The 26,708-nt window shown below is 39.1% G+C and overlaps 1 protein-coding gene across 2 annotated transcripts in view; it reads left to right on the top strand.

Annotated features, from left to right (window-relative positions):
- Window positions 1–1,443: 1,443 nt before the first annotated feature.
- BNC2 (basonuclin zinc finger protein 2) overlaps window positions 1,444–26,708 on the top strand; it is a 328,552-nt gene continuing 303,287 nt past the window's right edge. Inside the window, exon 1 of one of the 2 annotated variants that reach the window (XM_064736710.1) lies at window positions 1,444–1,459. Coding sequence is in view for 1 of the 2 variants with exons in the window: in XM_064736709.1 (XP_064592779.1) it covers window positions 1,920–1,931 (12 nt within the window). In the remaining variant the exon portion in view is untranslated. Of the gene's footprint in view, window positions 1,460–1,740; window positions 1,932–26,708 lie in introns of those variants that run through there. The other variant, XM_064736709.1, reaches the window with a different exon arrangement.

Genomic DNA, 26,708 nt, shown 5'->3' with positions numbered 1-26,708 from the left:
CAGATCAGAGCTTAGATACAATTTTTTATTGATATAGGTTATCATCAATGCAAACTACTAATTTAGTGCGTATAGAAATATATTCTTCAAATGCCTAGCCCCAGTTTAAAAAAAAATTAATCCAAAGTAGTAAGGAAATCCAGTTTTAAATTTAGTTGAATGGCCATCTATCTACTCTAATACTTTCATAAAGCTGTAACCATTTATAATGTTTGACTCACTTCGGGGAAACTGCACAGAGAAGATTAGCCTTGTGATGGGCATGGCAAATATTTATTCTAGCAGGTGACCATGCCTTTTGCGAGCCAAGGTTGCAGCACTTTTGTTTTTAATTTGCATCAGCCTGCTTTGACCCTTCCCTCCTTCGGGTGAGCAGAGGTGGTTTTGAGGCTCTGAAGGTTTTTGACCACGAGGGGGCTGTGTGAACACAATTTTTTGGCAACTTCTTGGCCCTTCCTTGGTTCAAAAGGGCAAATGCGTTTTTATGTACGATAAAATGTGACTTTGAAATAATTAACAAGGTTTTTCTTATCTCTCCCCTTTGACAAAAAACGCACCAAGTCATGGCTTAATTAGTCCCGTGTTTTTTTTTAAGAATTCAAACTACTTGAAATCTTCATTGGTCACGGTAAATCCCAAATTCTGATGAATGCAAACTCTTTTGAATCGTCGCTTAGAGCCTGAAACATGCCTTCGAAGATCAAAACTAATCCTGATGAAGTGTGGGTACTGCAAACCTGTCCATAAACTGATATGTATTATGCCTAATCAAGGTATGTGACAAACATCCAGAAAACAAAAATAATTTTTCCCGGAAACAGACACTGAGATATATAATGCCGGGTTTTATGAAAAACTAGTTTTGATACCAATACAGATAATTTACCCTTCTCTCTTCTGACAGCCATAGGAAATACATAAGTAACAAAGATGCCAAAATATGGTAACAAGCTTGGGAAGTTGGCAATTCCCGGGGACATGCCGTTCATTACAGCAAGCTTACTGTGAGTTCGTTCAGTCCATAGCAGATGCAGGAAAAATCAGGAGTGTGGACGGCTACCTCCCGTCTTCTCTCAATTTTTCTCAGTTCCTGCTAGGTCATCTGAGTGTCCAGCTACACCAAAAGGGAGCAAAATGTTCTATCTGTGTTTCACATCGCCTGGAAAGTTCTCCTCGTGTTCACTTTTTAACGGTCCGGCCGCGTTTAAACCTCGTGTATAAACCTCGTGTTTACACGGCGCCTGACGAGGGGAGCGGGTTGTGACCGCACTGGTGACCCTCAGCGCCTTCTCAGGCCGGACGCGAGGGACAGCCGGGCTGGCCTGCCCGACCCCGCAGGTGAAGCCCGGCAGCCCTCAGACACCTTCCCCCGACCGAGCAGCCCGTGCGACGCAGGTCGGCCCTGCCACCCCCTGGGCGCCGCCGGCGGGCCTCGCGTGGAGACCGGAGCTTCGAACCGGTAAGGGAAGGTTTCACCGGGGGCAGCGGGGACTGGCGGCCGGCAGTGCGGTGCCCCGAGCGCTGGCTCCGTGCGGAGCGGCGCGGGCCGAGCCGCCGGCGGCCGCGGGAGGGCGCGGAACGTCCCGCCCCGCCCCGAGGCCCCGCGGGAGCGCGCCCGGCCGGCCGCCGTGTGCCTGCGCGCCCGGCCAGGGCCGCGGCGGCGGCTGCGCTTCCACGGCGGCGCCGGGGCAGGGTTTCGCTCGGTTTGGCTGCTTGTCACACACAGATGTGACTCTTGTCTGTTCCCTGCGAACGTACAACCGTGACGGCTCACCTCCTCCCGCCTCCCTTACCCCCCCCCCCCCCTCCACAGGAAAAAAAAAAAAAAAAGAAAAAAAATCCCACCCTTTTACAAAATATTTCCTCGGATCCCACACCGAGCAGCAGCCACCGCCGCCGCCGCAGAGCCCTGGGAGCTGATGGAGCAATGGGTGGGAAGCGGGAAACCGGCACCACGAGCAAAAACTTCGCCTAACTTTTCCCTTCCTCTCTAACGCTCTTCCCTCTTCCCCTCCGGCTCCTTACCCCCTCTTCTGGGCTACGCTCCATTTTCCGCCGTCTCTCTGCCCCCTCTCAGCCCTCCCTCCAGCTTTCTTTCGCATTGCCGCCTTCTCTCTCGCTCGCTCCAGCAGCGCCTGGAGCCGATAAGAAAGGGGAGAAGCAGCGGGAGGGACTGCAGCCGCTCGAGGAGCAGCAGGGCGGAGGACGGGAAGGCGAAAGGGGGCAGAGGCGCGGCAGCCCCGCGCGGCGCCGCCGGCCGCCCTCGCCACAAAGTTGGCGGCGGCCGCTGGGTGTTTTTGACAGCTGGGCGCGGGCGGCCTCTGCCGCGGCCCCCGGCTGGCACAGAAAGTTTGCGGGGGAGGGAGCAGGCAGAGGGAAGGGGAAAGAGCAGTCGGGGGTGTGTGTGTGAAAAAATAACCCCCTCTCCTCCCTGCCTGCCGCCCTCGCCCGAGAGCGCGGGGTTAGAAGGAAGCAGCGCTGCCCTCTCGGACCCGCTCGCAGCCTCCCCCCGCCGCCTCCCCTTCCCCAGCCAAAGATCCCAACAACAACAAACCAACCTGTGGAGGCTCTGACCCGAACCTGGGTCCCTCCCTCCCATCACTTCCAGCTCTCCGCTGAAAGCTCTTTCTCTTTCTTTCTCCCTACTGCTCGGGCTGAACTTTGGGGGCTGAAGTTTCGAGACAGTCAGAGAGAGAGTGTGGGGGGGAGGGGGGAGAAAGAGACTGTCGCTGCTCCTGCAGCTGCTGCTTTTTTATTTTTTTTCCTCCCTTTATTTGTGTGTGTGTGTGTGTTAGTAGTGCGGGATTTTGTTTTGTTTTGGGGTTTTCTTTCTTTTTGAAATTCTTTTTTAAAGGGGGGAGAGTATTTTTTTAAATCTCCATTTTTAGTTCAGATCACCTGGGGGGTGGGGGGTGGGAAGGAGAAAGGGAAGGGGGGAAAGAGAGAGAGTGTAGTGCTGAGAGCCCAGAGGCAAAACGAAGGGTGCAGGCACTGCCGCTGAGAGGAGATCGAGAGACAGGGGGTGCACTTGACAACCAGCATGCAGAGATGGTAAGAAGTTTCCAGCAGCCTTTCGTTTTCATTCTAGCCTTTACTTTGGTTTGATTTGATTAATAAATTGTGCAGTAACACAAGCAGCCCTGCTTGTTGTCGGTGGTGTGTTTCAGCCTTCAAAGAAAGAAGCAGCCAGGCAAGGCGAAGTAGGAAGATAATAAATAAATAAATCAGCTTTGTGCTGCGTGGATTGGGGGAAAACAAATGTCTAAGAGGTTGTGCTAAACTTTAAGTGAGTTTGGGGGGTTGAAATGGGATGGCCACATGCTTTTTACCGCCTCCTTCCTTTCACTAAAGATGAGGAGCTAGTGTAAAAAAAGTGTTTGCGGATGGATGGAAGGAGGGAGGGTGAGTGAAGGTGGAGTGGGGTTGAGTCGGACATACGGTGGTCTGATCTGTTTTGGCCACCACCTTCTGCTCGGAAATGAGTACGGTTTGCACACTGTGTAAAGGTAACCTTTGAGAGCGGGAAGGAGCTCTGTGTTCGCGTGTGAAACATCGCCTGCGGCAGGGAGACAGGGGTGTAAATCCACCTTCCCTACGAAACTCTTTTTTTGTTGTGCATGTGCTTGCAGTTTGCACCTCTCCAATCAGCGATTGCTAACAGAACTTGGAGAGTTATGCTGATGCCCTAACCGTAAAGGGGAAGGGGGAGCCCCTCAAAAACCAACTTTGAACAAGGTTTTACTGCCTATTTCATGTGCTGTGTACATGCACGTCTCCTTTACAGTAGGGCTTTTGCAAAGCAGTGTTTCGGCTTTTAATTTAAAAATTAAAAGTCGAAGTTGCCAAGGACCTTATTTGAGTGAAGTCGGTTTGTCTTGGTTGTGATTTGTGCATAGGTTAAACAGCTGAGAAAGACAAGCTCATTTAAGCCGTGACTACACTTAACATGCAGAATGATAACTGTTCACGTTAACACATGAATCGACCTCAGATGGTGATGAACGGTGATCATCCCATATTCAATCCAGTAGTATGTTTCCAGTCGCTGTTTGACTACTGCTCTGCTTTCAGTCAGATTTTGTCACCTCGCTCCAGGGATGTTACAGAGCTGTGTTGTGTGCTTGAATGTACACATACATATGTACACACACAAGGGTGCATATATATACATATATCTATCTACCTATATACGTGTACGTTTCTGCACGCATTCTGTGTGTGTATTGTATGTATGTTTATACAGTACTCAAACTATAGATAGAGAATGTCTGTGTGAATGGAGTTTACGATGGAAGGTTTGTGTTTTTCCCTTCTCTCCCTAACATGACATGTCTTGTTCCAGTGATCAAAGCCACAATTGGAGTGTAGGAGATGCAACTGTCAAATGCAGACAACAAGGAGGAAAAAAAAAAAAGGAAAAAGAAAAGGAGGGGGGGAGGAAAGCAGCATGTGCCCAGGACTGTGGTTACAGTAACACTGACAGAAATTAAAGTGGTTTTGAAAGCAGCATGCGATTTATGATGGTTCCCATTTACCCTAGAGTCAAGCTGTTGTAAAATTGATGCACAAAAGACATCATGTAGTAATCTGGTGTACCCAGGATTAAAGTGGCAATGAGTGTCTTTTTTGAGTGTCTGACGGTTAAAATGGTTTGAAGCTATTTTTTAAGTACGAAATCAAAGCAGAATATTACTTATTTATTTTATTAATCTGTATGTTAGCTGTATATAGTAGTTGTTGAAACTTTTTTTAGTGGAAGAGGGTTTTTATTTCTCACTATATTCCATTTTCCCCTCTGTATTATAACCCATTTCCATAGACGAATTATAAAATGAGCAGCATTTTTGTCATAGTTTCAGAGTACAAATGTTCACAGTTTAATTACTGAGTTCATTTCAGACAGTAATATTTAATAAGCTTGATCAGCATATCTGCACGAGAATACTGAGTTCCTGCAAAAGTATGTGGAACTTTCCTTGCCCTTAAAAATGGCAGGATTTTTTAATCTGAAATTTAATGGGCATATGTGCTCTCTGATACACTGTAGTTTAATTTTAAACTGTCTAGTATTAATAAGCCAACTAGCTCTATGTATGTTCTGCTTTAAAATCCTATAGCATGTGAATTTTAAAACTTGCTAAATATTTTAAATCACTCATCTTTACCTGACCTATGTGTAGAAAAGCTTCAGTGTAAATTATAAACTAGTTGTTATGAGCAAATTTTGAAACTCCTTTTAAGATTTAGGATTGTGAAAATGTTTCTTAAGCACACATCTTGCACACATAATAGAAAAACCCTGCCTTGGTACACTGTTTTGCAAAAAATACAACAGTGTGACATTTTAGGGGAAAAACTTTTATGAACAGCTCTATACCTTTAATTGCGTTACATTTTTATTTTGGAGGCATTTGAGAAAGACAAGTATGCAATTGCAGTAAACAAAGTAAAGAAACAGACAAAAGCAGAGATGGCTATTGCTATATTAAAATGTAAATGTTACAGTTTGAATTTCCTAGTGAGTTTTTGAGTTCAGTGCTTTACATAACATTTTGTCCTAATCTTGCTTGCTGTCAGAGATGTTTCATGGTTGTGCAATTGCTGCAGTCAAGAATGCCAATTTGCATTCCAGGAGTGTCATTTGATTACTTTTATCTACACAGCTCGAAGACCAGCCCAGACCTCTCATTTCATCTTGCCATGTCACGAGTCAGTGCTGTGTCCTCTTTTCAAAAATCTGCCTGATTTAGACAAGAAAGAAAAGTACTTTCATGTTGCAGCCGCAGTCCCCTGCTAACTTGTCAGCAGCAGGATATGATTCACTTGGGCCCAGAAGAATGGTACAGAGATGAGGGTTAGGCGGTTCAATAAGCCTATGGACAGGTAGTGTGTGACATCCCAAGAGAGCTTAAGTTAATGAAGAACAGGTCTGCTTAGTTCTTCATACTATGACCTGGTGCTGTCCCCACAGTTTTCTCATTTGATCTTTCCCAGCAAATTGATCTTTTCTAGTACTTTTTTGCCTTCCAAGTTAGTCCTTGTGGGACTGAAATTAGCAGAGCAACTTAAGTTGGATAATACAGCTGTTCAGAAAAGAAGAAATTGGACACTAGCTCATAGAGGGGGGAGGGGAAAGTAAGCTATTCTTTCTGTTGTTACTGAGAATTCCTTTTATTTTTAATACTGCAGTTTTATTTTCAGAAACTTCATAATTATCATATTACTTTGGAACTTTGCTTTCTCATTTAATAAAGTTTGTACAAATGGTCCATTGCACACTGCATTAAATGTGTATCATTTAAATAAAACAAACATGCTTACAGCATAGACTGCAGGTTTGCTTTGGTGTTTGTCAGTTGAACTTGCTTGTTAGAAATGATTTGCTAGTCTGTAATGAGGCTTTTACAGTTGTTGTAAGACATTTTAAATATCAATTGCACATGCCAACTACATTATTTATAGCCTGCTAAATAACTGTAATTCTGTAGTATCCAATACTGAAATGCAGTGGAGATTAAACAATAAAAGTCATTACAAATGGTATGTGTAAATATTATGGTAGGTGAAAATACAGGCAGCAGATTACCACTGGCATTACTGGTTTTCTGGAAAACCAGCATATGCCAACAAATTGATTTTAACTAACATTCTGTACTTAAAGTCTGGGATCTAAATGGGGCTATAGTATTATCTGTCAGGTTTCTTTACATGATTTTGTACTTGGTAATTGGAAGGTGGAATGGAGGTGTGTTTGTCTGTGTGCGTTTGTGTGTGTGTGTTTCAGTGCATACATGGCTAGGTTGTCAAACAATGTAAGATTTCAAACCAGAATTTGGTAAATAAAGTGTAAGTTGGAAATGATTAAGAGGGTCTTTAGTATGCTGCACAAGAGTAAGCAGTATTTAACTTTCTGTATTTCACAGCAGATGTTCTCACATATAATCCACATCCTTTCAAGTTGTAGAATTAAAAACACTGCTGAATGGAAACAAGAACATGTATTATGTAAGGGAAATACTGCTCTCACTTTCTCTCTCAGTATTGCTTTTGAAAATGGAAAGGAACTGTAAAGGATCATTGGTCAGTTAAGCTCCTCTGGAGAGCTAGAGGGAGCTTCTGGATTTTATTAGATATGCCTTAGGTAAGAAAAAGGGGAAAAATATTCTGAATAAGGGAGGGCTGATTACTACCTTTTTTTTTCAGCCCCAAAGATCTAGAAGTTAGACTTTGAGGTGGCTTTATTCTGTGTCATGTATCTGTGTATGCCAGTAGGATTTGTGGCTGACTGCAGATCTTGTGAATTTCAAACAAAGCAGAAATGACCAACAGCAAAGCAATTACATTAAAACAAGTCCAAGTAAAACATTGGATTTTGTACAAAAACCAAATTTATTTTTCTTTCGTCTCAGAGATGGGCGTTTCTGGCAGTGTCCCTTTCCCTTTTGCACTTTGGACACTGTCACTAGAATGTGAAGTCTTTTCATCGCTTAATGTTGTTTAATCAGAATCCTGACTCTCAGTCTGCAGGTTTGCACAGAACTTTTTATTTAGTGATTTAATTTGATTTAATGTCTACTATTTGTATGTGTTAGGAAAAAAATGTACATGTCTGGAAATACAAAAGGTTCCTCATAAAATACAAAACAAATAGAATATATTTGCCATTTTGGAAATGTCTATCACTTCCTAATCTAGCCAGGATTTTTTACTTAATTTAGAAGAATAGTATTTAACATGCCTTAATAAAAAGCACCTGTCTAAACCTTGTATTCTGTGTCAGTTTCATCCCACCTAAATTCTGACATACCTTTCCTAAAAATGCATTGATCATGATTGCTACTTAGTATTCATATGGCAGCTTTTATAAGTATTACTTTGGACAAACTTATTTTTTTCAGTAAATTATATTATCCAGTGAGATAAAGTACCAGATTTGTCTCCTTTATCTCTCATACAGTAGCTTTCATTATGTGCTGTGCTAGTAAAACCCTTTATTTGTTGATTATTAGAATCTTAGTACACTTAGGATTTCTGCTGTAATTTAATGTGATTGTTCAAAGAGATTCTCTCATTTAGAATTTTCCTGTAATACTCTCACCACATATTATAAATATGTATATTTTATACTCTAGATAGATATGTAAATACATTTTTTATTCCAGGTAAATCAAGTATTTTGAGAGAATTCTTTTATCTGCAGCACCTATGTCAGTACTTGTCTCTTGAAATATTTTATATAAAAAGAACTTACACAAATTCAGGTAACAATCAGATTTGCTTCTGATTTGTTACTTTAGAGAGTTCTTTCTGTTTTTAAATTTTTTTTTAATGTCCTACTATGTACGTAAATCACATTTTTGTAGAGAACTATAAAAAGCTAGAGAAGTTTTAAAACCATGCTGGGCATTGCAATTATTTTTTCATTATAAAAACCAGAATGTCCGTAATGCTGATTTGTAAGTCACAAGCCAAGTGAAATCAAAATGCCATAAGCTAACCACTAAAGTTTTTAAGTCACCATGGTCTGGTGCACTGTCTGGAAGTTCAGCTATGTTTTTGCAGAGTATTGCAATTGGTTAGGTCTACTGTTCTGCTGCATATAAAACTGTAGAAGCTAGGCCTGTCAGAAAATCTTCAGCTATGGGAAGTCTTAAAGGGTATGCAAAGCATATTATTAACTGTTATCAGCTGTAAAAGAAACTGGGTGTATGTACAACACTCGTCATGCTGTCAGCTGGAATCACACTGAATTAGTGTTGCAACTTTATTAAATTTGTCAAATATGTATTATTTTGGAACTTCTGATTTGTGCTCTTAGTCAATGCTCTTTACTGTTGAATACAAATATGTAACAGCAAACAAAAAACATTTTTCCCTTTTAGTGACCTGACATTTGCCAAAGTGCCCCATGCTGAAATTTCTTTTCAGTATCTTTTTTTTCTTCCAAAGCCAGACACGTACCCAGACACAAAAGCCTCTGTGTATAGCAAGCTGTTTTAAATATTGTGACTTGACGATGTGCTGTCCTTTCTCGGCTTGAGCCAAGGATCTCTGCTCAGTGTCTGTGGATTACCAAGTCCCTTCTTTATTGTACCTCTTGTCAGCTATTCCTATTCATTTAACCTTTCATTAGTGTCTGTGCAGCTTCACTGTCTGGAAAGGCAGGGAGAAACCTAAAGGCCTACTGTCACAGTTATTAGATTTCTCAGTTACATCCCAGCAACCATAAAGGAGTAAGAGTCAACACTATTGTCATGCATGCTGCTATCCTGGGGTGCAACTCTTCTGTGCATGTCAAGGACATGTGCCACATGTTGATAATGCATCCCAGAGATAAATGCACAACATGGGGGATGAACCAAGGCTGCCACTAATGAGCTTTGTCGGAGTTACTGCAAAGACAAATAGTTGTGAAGGAATTTCTCTTAAAACGGTAAAGAGATGGAATTGCACTAAGTGTTGCCAAGGCTTGCTTGCAAGGTACTTGTCAATCATATTAGCTTCATTTAAGTGCCATTTACCAAAAAAAAAAAAAAGTTTTCCATGATTTAAAAATGTGTTGCTTTTTACTTTTTAAGTTGCCAGGCTAAAGTATACTTGAAATTGCCCTCAATAATACACCTTATGGCTATTGTTTCTACTTGGTTTTGGATCAAAACCTGCAAATCTTTTCACATTACTTGAAAAAAAAAAAAAAAGATTGCAAATACTAATTGCAGTACATTTTTAAATATTCCACTTTCTAAAGCTCAAAATTTCATCCTTGATTTTGTAAAAGCATTGTCATGGTCTTTTCTGAGGCATAAATTTGGCTGAGAATATCTAGGTGCATCTAAGTAGTTTATTCTACATTTGCTGCCTAAAGAGCCAAAATTACTAGGTGTGACACAACTTCCTCATTCTACTGAGGCATGCCCTCTGTTTAATCCAGTGCCATATTCACATACATTTTGATTCGAAGTTTCTGGAAGCCCATCTTATCCTTTTAACCTAATCTAACTGAACTCTGAGCTCTCAGCTTATATAATAGCAAAAAATACATGCTTATTCCTGACTTCCCCAGAGTTGAACTCTTAGAATGCATTTTAGTTACATTTTTATCAGTAGCATTATAACAATATTATCTATTACTTCATATGACTTTCATAAGGAGATTTTGGCTAAAACAAAATTAAACCTATAGATTTATAGTTCATTTATAATTTTAATAATTCTTCTTTGTTCTGGGTAGAACATTAGGGTCTTATTGTTGCTCCTATTCACAGCAAGGTTGGAAGTGGGAGTAAAGCCACTGAAAGCAGTGGAGTTAAAGTTTTAGGAATCTGTTGAATAAAGTCTAGTCACCTCCTTTGCACTTTTCATAGCCTTCATAGCCTACTAAGAGGATTTTGAAGATTATAAATCTAGTGGACTACAGGAAAATTCTTTAAAACTTCCTTATTTCAGATTAACATTTTAGATTATCATCATTTGAAAGAATGAGAGGTTACAGTATATAATTAGGAATTCTGTGCTTTCTAGTTCTTTGTATTTTTGATATTAAAGAAGTAAACTGTGACTGCAACTTTTGCTTTAATTCAGAATATAGAATCTAAAGTGATCAGCAGTATAATAGCTGATTGTAGGAATATTGGAATAATTACTGCAGCATAGGAACAAGTGCATCCAAAGAAAAATGTGTTTAAGAGAAAATTCAGCAAATATAGTCTTTTAATTTTCCTTGTTCAAACACTGGAAACATTTGTAATGCTGATACTTAATTCCAGTTTCCTGAAATGAGAAGAGAAGCTTTTTTATTTTGTGATTTGAATTTGACAAATATTTAAATGAAAAAAAAAATCTTGAGACATGATCTGGAACAAATATAAAAGTGCCCTTAGTTTAAAAGATTCTTTCATTACTAGGCTGATTTTAGCTTTGATGAGTCTAAAACTTACTACATGGTTTCCAAATCAAAGATGAAAGGGCCAGTTAGGAATCAAATAAATTTTCCTGTTGAAATGTAGCATTTGACATTTAGAAGGATGTGCTCAGCATGATAAACCACTTCTCTTTACTGTAACTAGCCTGGTGACTATTTTTTGCAATAAAACTACTTTGAAACTGAATTGAGGTATAATAAATTTAACATAAATTAATTTGGAACCCCTGATTAGTGCCATTTTTGAGCTAAGGGAAATATTTTCCTGAAAGTGCTTTTTCACCCTTTATTGTTAAGGCATGTAAAATTTCATTGCTAAGTAATTATTTTTGTAGTTGTTTTGACAGACTCTTACTGGCCTAACTCCATTGACTTTGTTGTGGCAGTGTGCCAGTTTATTAAAGATGGGTTTTTCTATTCATTTCACTGTGCAGTTGCAGGTATATTACTAATACTGATCCAGTGGGCATATACCCCATCGGTATGTTTGAAAAGTTATTATTACGGACAGTAATTTATAGTCTACAATAGAGTTGGGCAGTGTTACTGCTCTGATGCCAATTATATGCTTCTAAAAGTCTACAGATAATACTTAGTTCTCCAGAATGAGATTCTGTACAGAATCCTAGAGAGCATTTTGGAAAGCGTTTTGTTGTTCTGATAGAGATGCAAGGAATTGGGGGGAAAAAAGCAAATACTGTTTAAGCAAAAATGCAAACTTTGAACTTTTGTGCTAGGCTACAACTGTATTTCAGTTAGCAGCTGTATTTTGAGCCAGCTTTTGAAGATACCTTGTTTCTGATGTCGCGTGAAATATGCCTGATCAAAATAAATGACAGTAAAAGTCAGTTGGCTCAGTGATTATATAAGCAGTGTGGAGAGGCTGAGTAATTTATGTTTTTCAGTACAAAAACTAACATTAAGATTTTCTTCTCACTTTGGTGGAGATATTAAAAAGCAATGTGTAAAATCATGTACATTATGTAACTAAAAGCTTCTAAGTGAATTTAAGTCTAAGCTAATGTAATTCACATGGTAAGACAGAAAGAAAGTGAAGTAGGAACAGGAAGTAATATCAGATAAGTGATGTGTGATTTAAAGGTTTGTATTAGTTTACTTAAACTATGCTTATTTATTAACTTTTGCCATTGGAAGGTAGGTTACAATCTTCTCTCTGTCCTCTTATCTACATGTAACTTGTACTAGTTTGTATATCAGTTTGTATAAAATTTTTATTTTATTTATCAGCTGGTATACTTAAGGGATTTGTGATGTCAGATGATTCTTCATAAGCAAGAATTTCTTCAATTCCTGAGCAGACACTTTCGAAATGATGGGGTCAGTTTGACAGTAGCAGGGATGGGTGTGATCTACTGCTTCTTTGTGATTTGGCTTGGGGGTCAGAAAATGGGAAGAAACTGTTCTTTATCTCCTGTAGATTGATGGGCAGCCTTTGTGAATACTCTAGTAGTAGTCTTTTAAAAATAAGAGCAGAATAATGGGCTCTCTGATGCTGGTGACAGCAGGGAAGGACGTGAGTGAGACTGATAGAATAATGCTCGAAGAACCTGTCAGGCTTGTATCTCTAGTCACCCTAGCTGCAGGACAAGAGGCTTGTGTCTTTCCAGCTGTGCACAACTTTCCTGCTCTCACGTGTTACTTGTGTTGTGGAATTTAATGGTACTTTTTCTGCTGAATGATTCACAGGTGTGGGAAATATGGTGGCATGAGTTTTGTATAATTTTTGAGTTCCATGCAGTATTTGGAAGCCTCTAGGCTTTACATAGGATTTGTGAGTCTGTTAGATAAACCTGTGAAACACTGAGGCAGTTACTGTCTTCCCTTTGTCAAACATGGAGGGTCAAAGAAAGCACTCTTCTCATGTAGCAGTTGCCACACTCATGAAGAGTCTAATTACAGTAGATCAAACAGTTGCAAGAGAAAAACTCTCTGAGTGGTGGAGTGAAGAGAGCTACTCTTGTCCTCAGGCTTCACTGGATGTCCTCATCCTTCAGGATGTGAAGGATACAGCTATTCGCCTTCAGACTCCCAAATTTATTCAATCAGTTAGGATTGTTTTTGCTCCTGTTCTGAAAAGTTTACAACAAAGGAGCACAATATTATCTCATAACAAGCAAAATCATAAAATCATAGAATGGTTTGGGTTGGCAGGGACTCTGAAGTTGTCTAGTTCCAAAACCCCTGCCCCTCCCAACATGGACAGGGACACTTCTCAGTAGACCAGATTGCTCAACCTGGCCTTGAATACTTTCAGGGGTAGGACATCCACAAATGGCCAAGCTATTCCAGTGCCTCGCTACTCTCACAGTAAAGAATTTCTCCTGAATACCTAATCTAAACCTACACCCTTTCATTTAGAAGCCATTCCTCTAACTTTTCTATGTGAAAAGTCTCTTCTTATTTTTCTTGTAACGTCCCTTCAGGTATTGGAAGGCCACAATCAGGTCACCCCAAGGCTTTCTCTTCCCCAGGCTGATATATCCTAATTCTATCAGCCTCTCCTCATAGGAGAGATACTCCATCCTCATTGGCCCTTCTCAGGACATGCTCCATCAGTTCCATGTTCATCCGGCGCTGGGATCCCAGAGCTGGTGCAGCCCTGCAGGTGGGGTCTTAGCAGAGCAGAGCAGAGGGGAAAACCCCCTCCCTGGCCCTGCTGGCCACACTGCTTTGGATGCAGCCCAGAATACAGTTGGTTTCTTGGAATGCAAGCATACATTGCCAGTTTATGTCCAGCTTTTCTCCCATGTGAGCCCCCCAAGTCGCTCTCCTCAAGGCTGCTCTCTTTCCTTAATTTTCCAGCTGGGTTGGTACCAGGGCTTGCCCTGACCTAGGTGCAGCAGTTTGCTCTTGGTCTTGCTGAACCTCATGAGATTGCCATGGACTTGCTAATCGAGCTTGTCCAAGACCCTCTGGGTGGCATCTTGGTCTTCAGGTGCATCAGTCATGTCACTCAGCTTGGTGTCATCTTCAAACTTGCTGATGGTGCACTTGATTCCCCTGTGTGTGCCATTGATTGAAGTAATTGATTTAGTGAATTTAATTCACATTAAAAACACTGGTCTTGGTACAGCCTCATGAGGGACACCACTTGTCACTGGTGTTCATTGGGATGCTGAGCCATTGACTACCATCCTCTGAATGCAATCATCCACCTTATTCACCTTATCCACTTTATCCACTAAACATTCCATCCACCAAATCCGTATCTCTTCAATTTAGAGGAAAGGATACCGTGGGCACTAGTGTCAGAGGTCTTAATACATCCATAGCCCTTTCCTTGGGCAATGATTCAGTCATTAATCATAGAAGGCCACTGGCTTGGTCAGGCAAGATTTTCCGTTGATGGAGTAGTGCAGGTTTTCTCGAAAATCACCTCCCTGAGCTCCATATGCCATAGCAGAGCTTCTAGGAAGTATCTCTTCCATGAACTTCCCAGGCAGAGAGGGAAGATGACAGGTCAGGCATTGCTAGGGTCCTCCTTTCTTACTTTTAAACCTGGGTTCATTGTTTCCCCCTTTCCAGTCACCTGAGACTTCCTCTGCCATGACTTTTCAAATATGAAGAGTGGCTTAGCAGCTACCTGGCTTAGCAACTACCAGGAAATTGACTAATCACTCAGTTTCCTCATCACTATGGGATACATCTCGTCAGGTCCCACAGAATTATGCATGATTATGTTCCTCAGATGGTCACAAACCCGATCTTCTCTTACAGTGGGAAGATCTTTGCTCCCACAGTCCCTGTTGTGAGATCCATCCCCTCAAAAAGTGAAAGAAGAGAGGTTGCCAGTGAAGACTGAGGCAAAAGGTTGTTGAGCACCTCAGCCTTCACCTCATCCATTGCTACCAGTTTTCTGGCTTGCTTGTCAGAATGAGTTTACGTTCTCTGACCTTCCCATTCTGGTGAACATACCTGTAGAAGCTTTTGTGATTCTTTGTATGCCTTGCCAAGAAGAACTGCACTTCGCCTTGGTCTTTTTCACCCATCTCTACACGACTGGGAGCACCCCAGGGCTCTTCCCAGAAAGAAGACCTGCCTTCACTGTCACTGCATTTCCTTTCTGCCCTTTCATTTGACCAATCTTTCCCTATTCTGCCATACCATCTCTTGCCTTCTTTGCCTGAATTCTTGTTCCTGGGGATCACTGGGTCTTATGTTCTATGAAAGACTTTATTAAAGATCTGCCAGCTCTGCTTCCTTGTCCCTGAGGACAGTTTGCCAGAATAATGGGATCCGTCCCACCAGTAATGGGATTTGTCCCACCAAGTTTCAGGAATGGCATTTTGGTCATAACTTTCTAGCAGCATGGTAGCTTCCAGCTCCTCCTGTTTGCGGCCCATACTGCCATCCAGGCACTTGAGCTGGATTGTTGGCCAAGTAACCTTCTTAGAGGAACACCTCTAAATGTTTTTGAGATCTTTTCCTGGTGTCTCTCTCATGCACATTACTGCCTTAGAAATTCCTGTCTCATCTCCTTAAGACTCCAAGTGTGTTCCTGTGTGGCTAGCACATTTCAGACTCATTGAGAGAGGGCCCTTGGTAGTACTTAATATGTATGTTTCTTTGTTTTACAAATTTAAAGAAGGATTTTGATTTGATGTTTAATACAAATTTATTTCAAAAAGCAGTTTAATACTTTGTTATAAACTAACTAGTGGCCAGTATAGAAAGATGAGCTGCAGATGGAGTGGAAGGAAAAACTTTCAGAAATTCTGCTGCAACTTTCCTCTTTGTATCTGTGTATGTATGTATCTATGCAATACCTTATGGTAATTGCATACACAGTGTTTCCTTAAAAATTCATTATGCATATAAATGTACACAAAAAATACATACCTATACTGATATAGATTGTATGCACACAGTACATGCATATGTACATGCATTCAGATATTCCCCCCACATCTGGGGCTCTGCATCCAGTTCTGGGATTCTCAGTGCAAGAGAGACATGGGGTGGCTGGAGCATGTCCAGTGGAGGGTGGCAAAGATGGGCACTGGAGCATCTGTTTATCAGGAAAGGCTGAGGGAGCTGGGCCTCTTCAGGCTTGAGAAGGGACATCTGTGGGGGCATCTCCTCCATGCATAAAAGTGTCTGAAGGGAAGGTGCCAAAATTATGGATTCAGGCTCTTCTTGGTGCTGACTAGGAATAGGACAAGGGGGAATAAACAGAAACTGATGCACAGGAGGTTCTACCTGAACATGAGGAAGAAATTCTTTACTGTGCAGTAACTGAGCACTGGCACAGCTTGCCCATAAATGTTATGGAGTCTCCCTATTGGAGGTGTTCCAGAACCATCAGGATGCAAATCTGTGCCATGTGCTCAGGGCCGTGTGCCCTGAGATGACCATGCTTGAGCAGGCAGTTTAGAGCACACGATCACTTTGGTGATCCCTTCCAAACTTACCAATGATTCAGATATACATACATTATGTGTATGTGTATGTGTATGTGTATGTATATGTATATGTATATGTATGTATATGTATGCATAATTTTTTCTGTACTGGAATTTTTGCTACCAGAAAAGCTTTTTGGCTAGTTCTTGTTCTTGAGTAAAAGTAAGATATACATAAATTCTGAAAATTGCCTGTGAAAACGATTGCACTGTTGCAGGGGAAACCAACTATCCCTTTAATCTTAGAACCAAATTCTAGCAAATACTGGTTTCTGTTCGGAGTTTTGCATTTCTTATTTTATTTTCCTTATTCTTCAGCTTCCTTATCTGTTCTGTATATTGTAAACCCTTTTTCTCAGTCTTCTGAGTTTTCTGTGAGATATAAAGTTATCTTATTCTGTGATTAGAATATGTTTCCCTAGTCATTACTTAAACCAAAGCCAGTATTGTGATCCTGTGTCTTATAGTATTATATAATACAGTATACTATATTTTATTTATATATATAAAATAATTATTATATTATAGTAATGATAGCTAGACCTGCTAATGACCAAGCCTCTGATATCTCTCTAATTCTGTGAAGGGCCAGCTCTTATGGATATTTTGTCTTGAAAGTACTGTTGAATGTGATTGATAAAAGAATCCTTGTAGATTTTTGCCTAATTTCAGGATCTCCTCTTCTTTAAAAAATCTGATGGCTTCCATTTATGATGGCAATATTTCATAAAAAGGATAACATTATGCCTTGTTGAATTATAAAAGAAGAATAACCAAAACTGGTTTGGCATTACACTGGCTTGCAAAATAGGGTCTTAATTCCTTTTATCCTGGGTTATATTGCTGTTATAAAAGTACATTGAAATACACTGTGATTATATTGTCCTGGGAACGTTTTCATATGCTGTGTTTGGTTAGTTTTTGTTATGTTATAGAAAATATCTGTATTTTCTGTGAAAAATCTTCAGGACTGTGAAAATTTTAGGAACTTAGTGTTTCTATTAAGACAGGCTTGGGAAAATTAGTATTTAAAACTGAGGCTACACATAAAATAATGGGAAATATCAGGTGTTGACAAGATGTAGTACCACAGTGGGAAAAAGCATAGAAGTTAATAAGTTATGTGAAGGATAATGGAAGCTCAGCTGAAATTACACCATACTACTTAACAGATAACTTCTTTTACTACCATTCATGTAATTGTGCTATTGCCAGTCACAGGGATAGATATGCAAAGGGAGACAGGTGTTATTGAAATTGATTTCAGGCAAGGTTGGTGACTTAGAGCTATTAGATAATTTCAGTGGAAGTACTGAGTGTTCTGTTAGATGGTTTGTGCTATACTCATTGTTGGCCCTTAGTACTTAAAAATCTCTCTTATCAAGCTTATTGGAACTTCATCCCAAAATTTGAAGAATATATGTTGCAAACTTGAATCATAGACCTAAGCCACGTATCATTCAAGGACCTTACTCATAAAAAAAATGGCATATATTGGGATTGGTCAGGAGTGAGCAAACTTCATCTGCAGTTTATTTAATAGAGTTAACTGATGGACAGATCCCCCCTCAGCAAGGCAGTCAGTACCAGATCTCACATGGGCTTGAAAAAGTCATTTGTACTATCCTCATTATGTGGAGTTTACCTCACTTTTGGTGCTGGTAAGTCTGGGTGACATGTGCCACAAGCCAGCTCAAACACCCTGATTGTATATCCTGGTCACCTGATGGTCCCTTCTTTATGTAATTGTGTCTTAGTAGTTCATGGCTGTTTTGCCTTTGGCTTTCATGAGTTTGGTGTCCATTCATAATTATGAGAGCTGGAAAACAGTAGGGCCATGGTATTAGCACTGTGTTCTGAAGGGACCATGATAGGTTGAATCATGGTATATTATTTTCAAGAGGTTTTTCTAATGTTGTGCTAAAGACAGGCACTCCATGAGTAGTATCCGAGTCACCATGCTAATTATGCAAAACCTCATAGAACTGAGGAAAAAACGTTGTTTGGAACAGAAGTCCAGTAATCCTTCTAGTGTGGTAACTTGTAAGAACTGAAATAGGGGAGCAATTTTATTTTAAGTGATAGTTGCAGAGTTAAAAACCCCTCAACTGAATACATACCATTCAATGTATGGTCTGCATAATACTATTGTCTGTAGCATATGTTGATTGTGAAGAAAGAAAATGTAGATAGGAATGTAATTCTGCAGTATACTGTAATATTTGAAAAATACAAGTCTCTCTTAAATAGACCAAAATTTATGAATGAACTTCATAGTCACAGAATAGCGGGTTGTAAGGAACCTCACAGATCATCAGGTCCAGCCTTTCTTAGCAAAAACTGTCTGGTTTATTAGTGCAATGCTTTATGTTATTATGTGTTTTTCTGAGGTGCACTGTAGCTCTGGAGTGCACTGAACTGTATTTATTCATACTAGCATTCTACTGTTACTTACTTATAGCACTTCAAATGCACCAGGGCCTTTTGAATGCAGGATCAATGCTCACAAAGTATGCAAGATAGTCTTTCTACCTCTTGAGATGAAGCTAGTTTTTGAAAATTGTTGTTTTGTTTGTAAGAATTAGAAGTAAAGGTCTAGTTGCTGCGGCAGACACAATTTAGAGAAGGCTAACGCAAGTTGATACTTTTGGGTGTACCCACATGCTGCCAACTTTGCTTCTCGCTTCCTCAAAATTAGGTTATTTTGCTTCTTGTTGTATTCATGAACTGAACTAGTGCTGAATGTGGCCCAGCCAGGTACTGTGCAGATTGTTGAGTAAACTGTTTGTTGGATGATCAAAGTACTAGTTTTAACTGAGGAAGACTTGTATGGTTTAATTTTAAGTGCTGTGTTAGCCCTATTACCACAATTGTAGTCAACGAACAAACATTTAACCCTTTCAGCTTCAGAAGGAATAGGCAGCTGGATACTGTGTGCTCTTCAAATCCTTGAAAAATTTATTTCTTTCCTCATATGAACATAATGTGTGACATCACAGGCACACTCTTTCCAAGTATTTGGCAGGGGCCAGGGGTTTTTGTTAAGTATCCGAAGCAGGGAAAAGAGAGTTATTGTCAGATTTTGTTCAGGTAGAACTTGGTATATGCTGACAAAAGAAATATTTCTGCCAACAGTGCTGCATCAGCTCTCTAAGTAATGTTAATCTAAGAGGAGGTAGCATTTTAGTGTGCTTTTTTGCTCAAAGTTTGTCTGAGGGTGTGAAATTAAAGATGTTATACTCTTATGTTCTATAAGATAGTTACCAACATTGATTATCTGGTTTGTTTGTGTATTGAGAATATGTAATCTGTTTTATAAACATGGGAAAACACTAAAAAAATTGCTGTGTCTTATGAAATTACTAGCTTAATTTCAGTCTGAAAAAGCCTATCCGTTACTACTGCTTTAGCTTAAGGTGTACTTTCCAAGATATCTGCATCACAAATTGATGGACTTTGAATTTCTTTTAAAGACACAGATTCAGTGTTTCCTGTTACAAAAACTGTAATCGTGGCCATCCTGTTCAAAAAGTGACCTTTAAAGTACTTGTTTGTAGGGAGCATGGCAGAGCAAGAAGACTCTTTCAAATATCTGAGGAAGCTTATTTAAAATAGCTGAAGTCTAATTCTTTCTGTAGAATAAAACAAGGCATCCATAAGGTTAATTTATATGGACATTGCCATAATATCTCATTTGCTGTCTTGTTGGTTGCTTAAATGAAAATATTTAGAAACTAGATACCTAATTGAACTTCTCAGAGCTCACTTTTTCTGAAGTTAGCGCTAAAGGCCTTTCCAAACTGCTGCTTGAAAGCACGTTGATGATACGTCTTTGACAGTAATGTTCATTTCTCTTCTTTTTTTTTTTCTTTTCTAATGCCAAGATAAGTAATACTTGTATAATCCTTGCCTAATTTATTTTAGAATTGATAGAATTTGGTGTTTCATCCCAGATTTAAGATCCCATGCCCACAGTCATTAAAGAAATCTTCTTTGATTTATATAAATGTTTTGTCATAATGTAGTCTTTAGGGAAGAATTACACCCTTTCACTGAAAGAAAAGAAACCATTCAAAGGATTGAGTTTCTTTTTCTTAATTGTAATATAGCCTATTTTGGTGCTTCAGGGCAATATTTTTTTTTCTCTCCAGCTTATGAAGGGTGTTTCAGCTGAATATGCTCATACCTTTAAAAATCATTTGGTGTGAGAACTTTTTAAGTTACAGGGTGGTTTATTTTTTTTTTCTATAATACACTATACTCTGCCTTTGAGCTTTCAATTTAAGTCTTCTGTCATATACTGCCAAAAACTTTGTTCAGAGCTCTGTCTGTGTTGAAACATGTATGCCTGTCCCAGTGTCATAACTAATTATATACCTTGTATGCTTACTTCTAGTAATTGGAAAGCAGACCTACCGCAGGATAAGTTTTAGTATTAGATTGTATCTTGGGGACATGTTGCAGAAATCAAGTTTCTACCAAGCAGCAACTTGAATTTGTAAACAGATATGACTATTTTAAGTGCATCATCTCATGGTTGTTTCTTGAAATCTGTGTGTGTTTGTTTTAAACCGGGGGAGAAGGTGTTTTTGAACTGTACCTCTGCATGTGTAGTAATTATAACCTACTTCTTTTAATCACAGTATTCTGAAGTGTCTGTCTCCACTTCAGATGAAGGTCTATGTTGCCATGCTGTCTTTCTGCAGATTTTGTTTGGTGGTTCTGAACTTGCAGAAAATGTGTCTGTACATAGTGCTTGGCTAAGTTCTGTTGGCCTGAAGCACTGTTTACAGTTCCTTATATTAAGAAAAGGACCGGCATTTTTATCTGTAAGAAAGCATGGAAGTTATAGGGAAAAGCAGCATTTTTTCCATATTTTACTTTGCAGAATCCTTTGCTTGTGTTTTGTGTGTATACATATATGTGTCTTTGTGTATCTATAAATTTTCCTAGGTACATGCTGAAGGAAAGAAGGAGTCTTGCGGTTATGTGTAGGGTGTTTTTTTGTGCTTAGAGCTAGGCTAGCAAACAATGATTTATACACACCAACATGTATAAAATGTTCTCCTTGTCCATGCCTGCTGAATAAAGACTTTGCCAATCTTAAGTCTCAGAGCTTCACATGTAGTTGCAATTAAAGTCTTAGGACTGAGCATTTAATACTAACAATAGATTACAGTATTGTCAGGTTTTGTTCTGATTTTGGTCTTTGTTAAATTATGAGACCTCATTTTTATGGGAGTTCCATGGCTACTTTCTGTTTTGCATTAAAAACTGTTAATTTAATAGAGAATGTATCATTGTGTTACTAAAACTACAATACTAGTGCTTGGATTTCTCCAAAATGCATATTCAATTTTTTTATATGATATTGTATATTTATGTATATTTATTATAATGATGATTGCTTTACAGGGAAATTTTTGGTTTTTTTGATAAAGAAATGATTTATTACCTCTTACTATGTGAAATTTAACTTTGGGGGTTTTTTTTCCAACTAAAGGTTGCTTAGATAACTTACTGGTTATGTAACCTTCTGTCCCTTAGTTCTGTGGCAAGAGTGCAGCATGATTTTGTCAAATAAGGTTGTTACTTTGTGGCATCCTTGAAATTAATGTGAATTAAATCACTTCTTTTGAAAGTTTTTGACAGCAAAATGTTTGGTGTGCTTTTAAACATTTCCAGTGTCTTGTCAGACAGTTTTATTTTTCACTTTCCTCTCCACAGCTGGCATTTTTTAGAAGGGTTCAGGGAAGGAGAAGACTGGGTCAGTCTGACCAGGGAAAGTATAATGCTGTCCTGCATTCCAGTTTTATATGTGTCACAACTAAGTTAACATTGCTTGCTAAGAAAGATTAGTGCACTGCAAGTAAGATCTTCATTGATTTTTAAGCTGCTTTTTTATTTTTCAAATATATGCAAAAATTTTGTGTCCAAATTTCTGCAGAAAAAGAAGATTATTTGCCAGCATAAAAAAGCGTACTTTATATACAGAATTTCGGTGGTTTTAAAAAAAATATTTCTCCTGTTTGAACTTAAATAATTTTACTATCTTTATTTTCTGTTCTTACAACTCTCTGCTCACATGTGAATTTGAAACACTTTATTTTGAAAATTAAGCCAGCTGTTTCGCTGATGTGAAAATTGGAGGTAGAGTTGTCTGAGAAACAAGTACATCTTGCTCAGCCACTGAAGAATAAAGGAGGCTTGCTCTTTTTCTGTATCCCAGTGCAGGGACTCCATCTTCTGTATCTGTAATTCATTCTTCTCTTCATTGGCATGTCCTCTTTCCCTTCACTTGCTGTAAAGGAAGAAGACAGTTTTGTCCTTGTCTTTGAGTCACTTTGGATGTGATTGTTCTAGCTTTCTTTCAGACAGGCAAGGTATTTATGATCTTCTCCCTAAACTTCTGATTTTTAAGTCTGTTTTTCGTCTACAATCTTTATGTCCAGGTTTCCAGAGCGCTAGCAGTGAGGAACTTACATGGGAGTTTTCACTTCTGGTTACAGAAATCGTGTCAATGAAGACAACACTATGAGTAGTAGTGGTTACAGAGGGCCATGGAGCTATTGTTCCAAAGGGTCAGATACATTCTACATTACTTCCATTCATTCAGTGTTGGAGAAGCCTGTCATGCCATAAGGATTAAAATTCAAAGTACAAGCTCCAGATTGCTTAAAAATGAATGACCCTTGCCTGAAAGTGATTACTGTTTGCCCATGAATCTGAGAGAGTTTTACAAGTCCTGAAAATTAATATATTTCAAGGTTTCTTTCTATAGAAAATCAGAATGGAAGAATGAAGCATCTAGTAGCAGTATTGGCAGAGTAATTATCATTTGACAATAACAGAAACCTTTCTATCAGTAAATTGACTGATAGTTGACGGGAATGTAGAACTATTAAACTCTCTAAAACAAGTAGAGAAATGCTGTGGGAAAAAAAACCTGCTTTTGTTCCATGTAAAATTACATGTGGCAAAAGAAGAAATTTTGGCTTGTGGTTGGTATTGTCTGTAACATGTAGTTGAACATGAATACCAGAAGTATTTTGTCACTGTTCATGTGGCAGACCATTATCACTGCTACATTATTTTAATATTTAACTTATAAATCCAAAGAGTTGATAATATCCATTATTGCAGTAAAGAAAAATTTTCACTTCTTTTTACTACTTCAAAGATAAATAGGAAGATGTGCAGTAATTGTCATTTCTGCTACAGTGCCTCTTCTTACATAGGCATAAGGAATAAGGCAAGGTCCTTTATGGAAAGGAGAACTCAGTTTAATTTGCACAAATATGGTTTGATTTTGAGTTAAATGTTGAATGTGGATGGATTCAGGTAGAAGAACTGGGATTGACTTTTGAATTGTGACCCTATTCCTTAACTTAGTTCTGGAGTTAAGAGCCTAGAAGAACCGAAGGAGCTCTTCCAGCATTGGTCTTATGAATATGGCACAAACAAAAATACAGATGTGTTTTCCTAGAAGTTAGTCAGTCTGGTGCTGGTTTCTCTCTGTTATCCATTGTCTCATTTCTGAACATATTTCAGTATACACAGAGGAAATTTCTGTGTGACAGCATCTGTTTTGAAACATTTTAACTTACAGTGCTTTACATTTTTACTCCTCTTAATGATGCAGTTTTTAAAGCAAGTTGATTAGTTTTTAAAATGTTTTATAACATACAAAAAAAGTAGAGAAACATTGAAACATTCTGACATCTTACTTGTCATTGTGTATTTACCTTGTATAAATATGAGGGCCTATAATATCTGCTTGTAATGCACATGAAAACAACCTGTATGAAAAGATTCAAAGACCTGTGTGTATGGCAGTGTTGTTGTCTTCACTAGTGTGCAATGTATTATTAAGTTACACCTCTTGAGAAGAGGACATTTTTAAGCTCCACAAAAAGCTGAATGACTTTTGTTGTGCAAAAATCTCTAAAACCAAAATCCCATCAAACTAGACCTCCGGCATCTGGTTTTCATCTGTTCTGATTGTATCAAGAGGAAACAATCCCATGTAGATGAAGGGTTGTATTCACCATGAGTTAGGTCCCTAGTGTGATTGCAAGGGTTGAAAAAACCACTATCCAGAACTTGTCCAACACAGTAACTGAATATAATTTTTTTTTGTTTGTTTTCTGGTATCACAGCTATATTACCCTCATTTTTCAAGAGCTTTGTTGAAGCTAAAAGGATATATTTTTGTCCAGAATCATACACACGGAGGTTATTCTTTGCATTATACCATGAATATCAGTATCATATCAGTAATCTCTCAAGAGGTGAGGGTGGGTCTGATCCTCTCCATTAATACTTGTTCCCCTTTCCCATTCCCAAAAATGCTTGCCAGACATGTGATACACTAGCAAAAATTCAGTTGTGAAAAGACTCAGAAGCATGATTGGTGCTGTGTGAACTGGAAAGTAAGGATTCCAGAAACATGATAGATGGTGAAATGAAGCGCTTCCCCTGTGCAAAATGAAGTCCGTGGCTAATTTGGAGATAACAAAACATCTGGTTCCATGAGAGATCAGACTTACTCTGAAGATCTGCAGAGGACTGCAATATGTCTTGTTCATATTTAGTATTTTGGAGTGCCTGAACTCCAGCTGCATCCCCTCTGATAAATGATCTGTGAGAGAGAGAGATGAGCAAACTTCAGGTATCAATAAGCAAAAAGCAGCAGGAAGAAACCAAATTAGTGACATGGAAAACCTAATGGATTTATTTTAAATGAAAAAGTGCTTTCCTGAAGCCTTGATATTTTTATCAGTGGGAAGTGAACTATAGTAAATTCAACAGGTGCAGGCAGGAGCAAATGTTTTCAATGGTTTGAGTAGAAGTCAGAGTAAATTAAAATAAAACCAGTTCAACAACTTAATTGTCCCTAAATCAATATAAAATACTCTAAAGTAGAGCATTGTGGCAGATTTTGTGTCAGTGCATTGATATGAATACAAATTTCTCTCTAAAACTTCAACAGAGATTGATATCTGTCCTTAGAACTTTGCCAAGCCATACCATATATGTTGTTTCTTAGAACTGCATAGTCTTCTCGTGCTTTATGAATCTCTGTTTTCAGTAATGCCTGATCTGGACATGTCTTTTTTTTCTTGGAAGATGTCAAGCAGATGAGTACTAGTTTTTGAATTGTATACCAGGTGAAAAAAGTAGCATACTGACTTACAAGATTAAGCTGGCTTCCCGGTTGGCCTAACTGATGTTGCAAGAATGTAGACTTTTACTAGCCATGACTGTGGTTTCTGTACAACTGTTTCATTCACCAGACAGAGCCTTGGTTTAGTAGCATTTGTGTGCTCCTGTGCCCCTCAGCATGTTCAAGTGCTTCTTCTGAACTCTTAATTAAAATAGGTGTTTTATTTGAAGTGTAATTTTTCTTCATTTTCCTGACTAAACTTTGAACCAAGTCATCTTTATGATTTTTTTAAATGAATAATAAATGCATGTATGCCAAAACAGAAGAGGAGAAAATAGTAGGTTATCTGCAGAATGTCTGCACAAAGCAACTGAAATTCTTCCCAACATTCTAAACATTATCTGAAAGCTACTTTCAGTTAGGTGAAAATACTTGGAAAAATTGTCTTCGCATAGTAAACCTTACATTTGTTATGAAGATGGTAGTGAGGTTACCAAAACATACTCAAGTGTAACATAAAATACCTCTGCAGTATGGAACTGGAAATCCAGACTTACTATGAAACTTCCATTGATACTAGTCCTATTTCACTAATTGAAAGACTTTTCCATTGCTTGTTAAAAGTAGAAATTATTGCCAATAATGACCGTGCAGGATATGAGAAGTGATAGTCAGAACAATGCAACCTAGATAGATGAGTTCTGTGAATTGTTTAGGAAGGACTGATTTGCCCAATTGCAAAATAACACCTTGTACGTCCCTTGCCCTTTGTTCAGTCCATGAGATGGTTATTACATTTGTTGATTTGATGAATTAGCATTGGTTAAGGACCAAACTCCCACCCAGATGCTTAATTATTTCTTTGTTGCAGACTTCCGTACTCCCCACAAGAAGTTCAGGAGGATGGGTAATGGGAGGTTTTATCGTCAGTCCATAACAGGTCTCTTCTGCTGTTCCTTCTTTCTTGCACTTTTCCCTTGTTCTGGCATGGATGCTTTCATGTGCTGCAGACCTTCAGGAAAAATCATCTCAATCTGGCATCTCCATGGGCCACAGTTCCTTCAAGGATTATCCACCTGTTCTGGTCTGGGGCCCTCCACAGATCCTAGTGTTGTCATCTGTTCCAGCATAGTCCCCTTGAGCTGCAGGGTGATCTGGTTGCTAGGGCACCTCTGCTATCTCCTTCTCTGACTTTGGA

The sequence above is a fragment of the Zonotrichia leucophrys genome, chromosome Z (genome assembly GCF_028769735.1).
Source record: "Zonotrichia leucophrys gambelii isolate GWCS_2022_RI chromosome Z, RI_Zleu_2.0, whole genome shotgun sequence".
Lineage (NCBI taxonomy): Eukaryota > Metazoa > Chordata > Aves > Passeriformes > Passerellidae > Zonotrichia > Zonotrichia leucophrys.
Note: the sequence above shows the minus strand (reverse complement) of the source record. Positions and strands in the feature narration are given on the sequence as shown.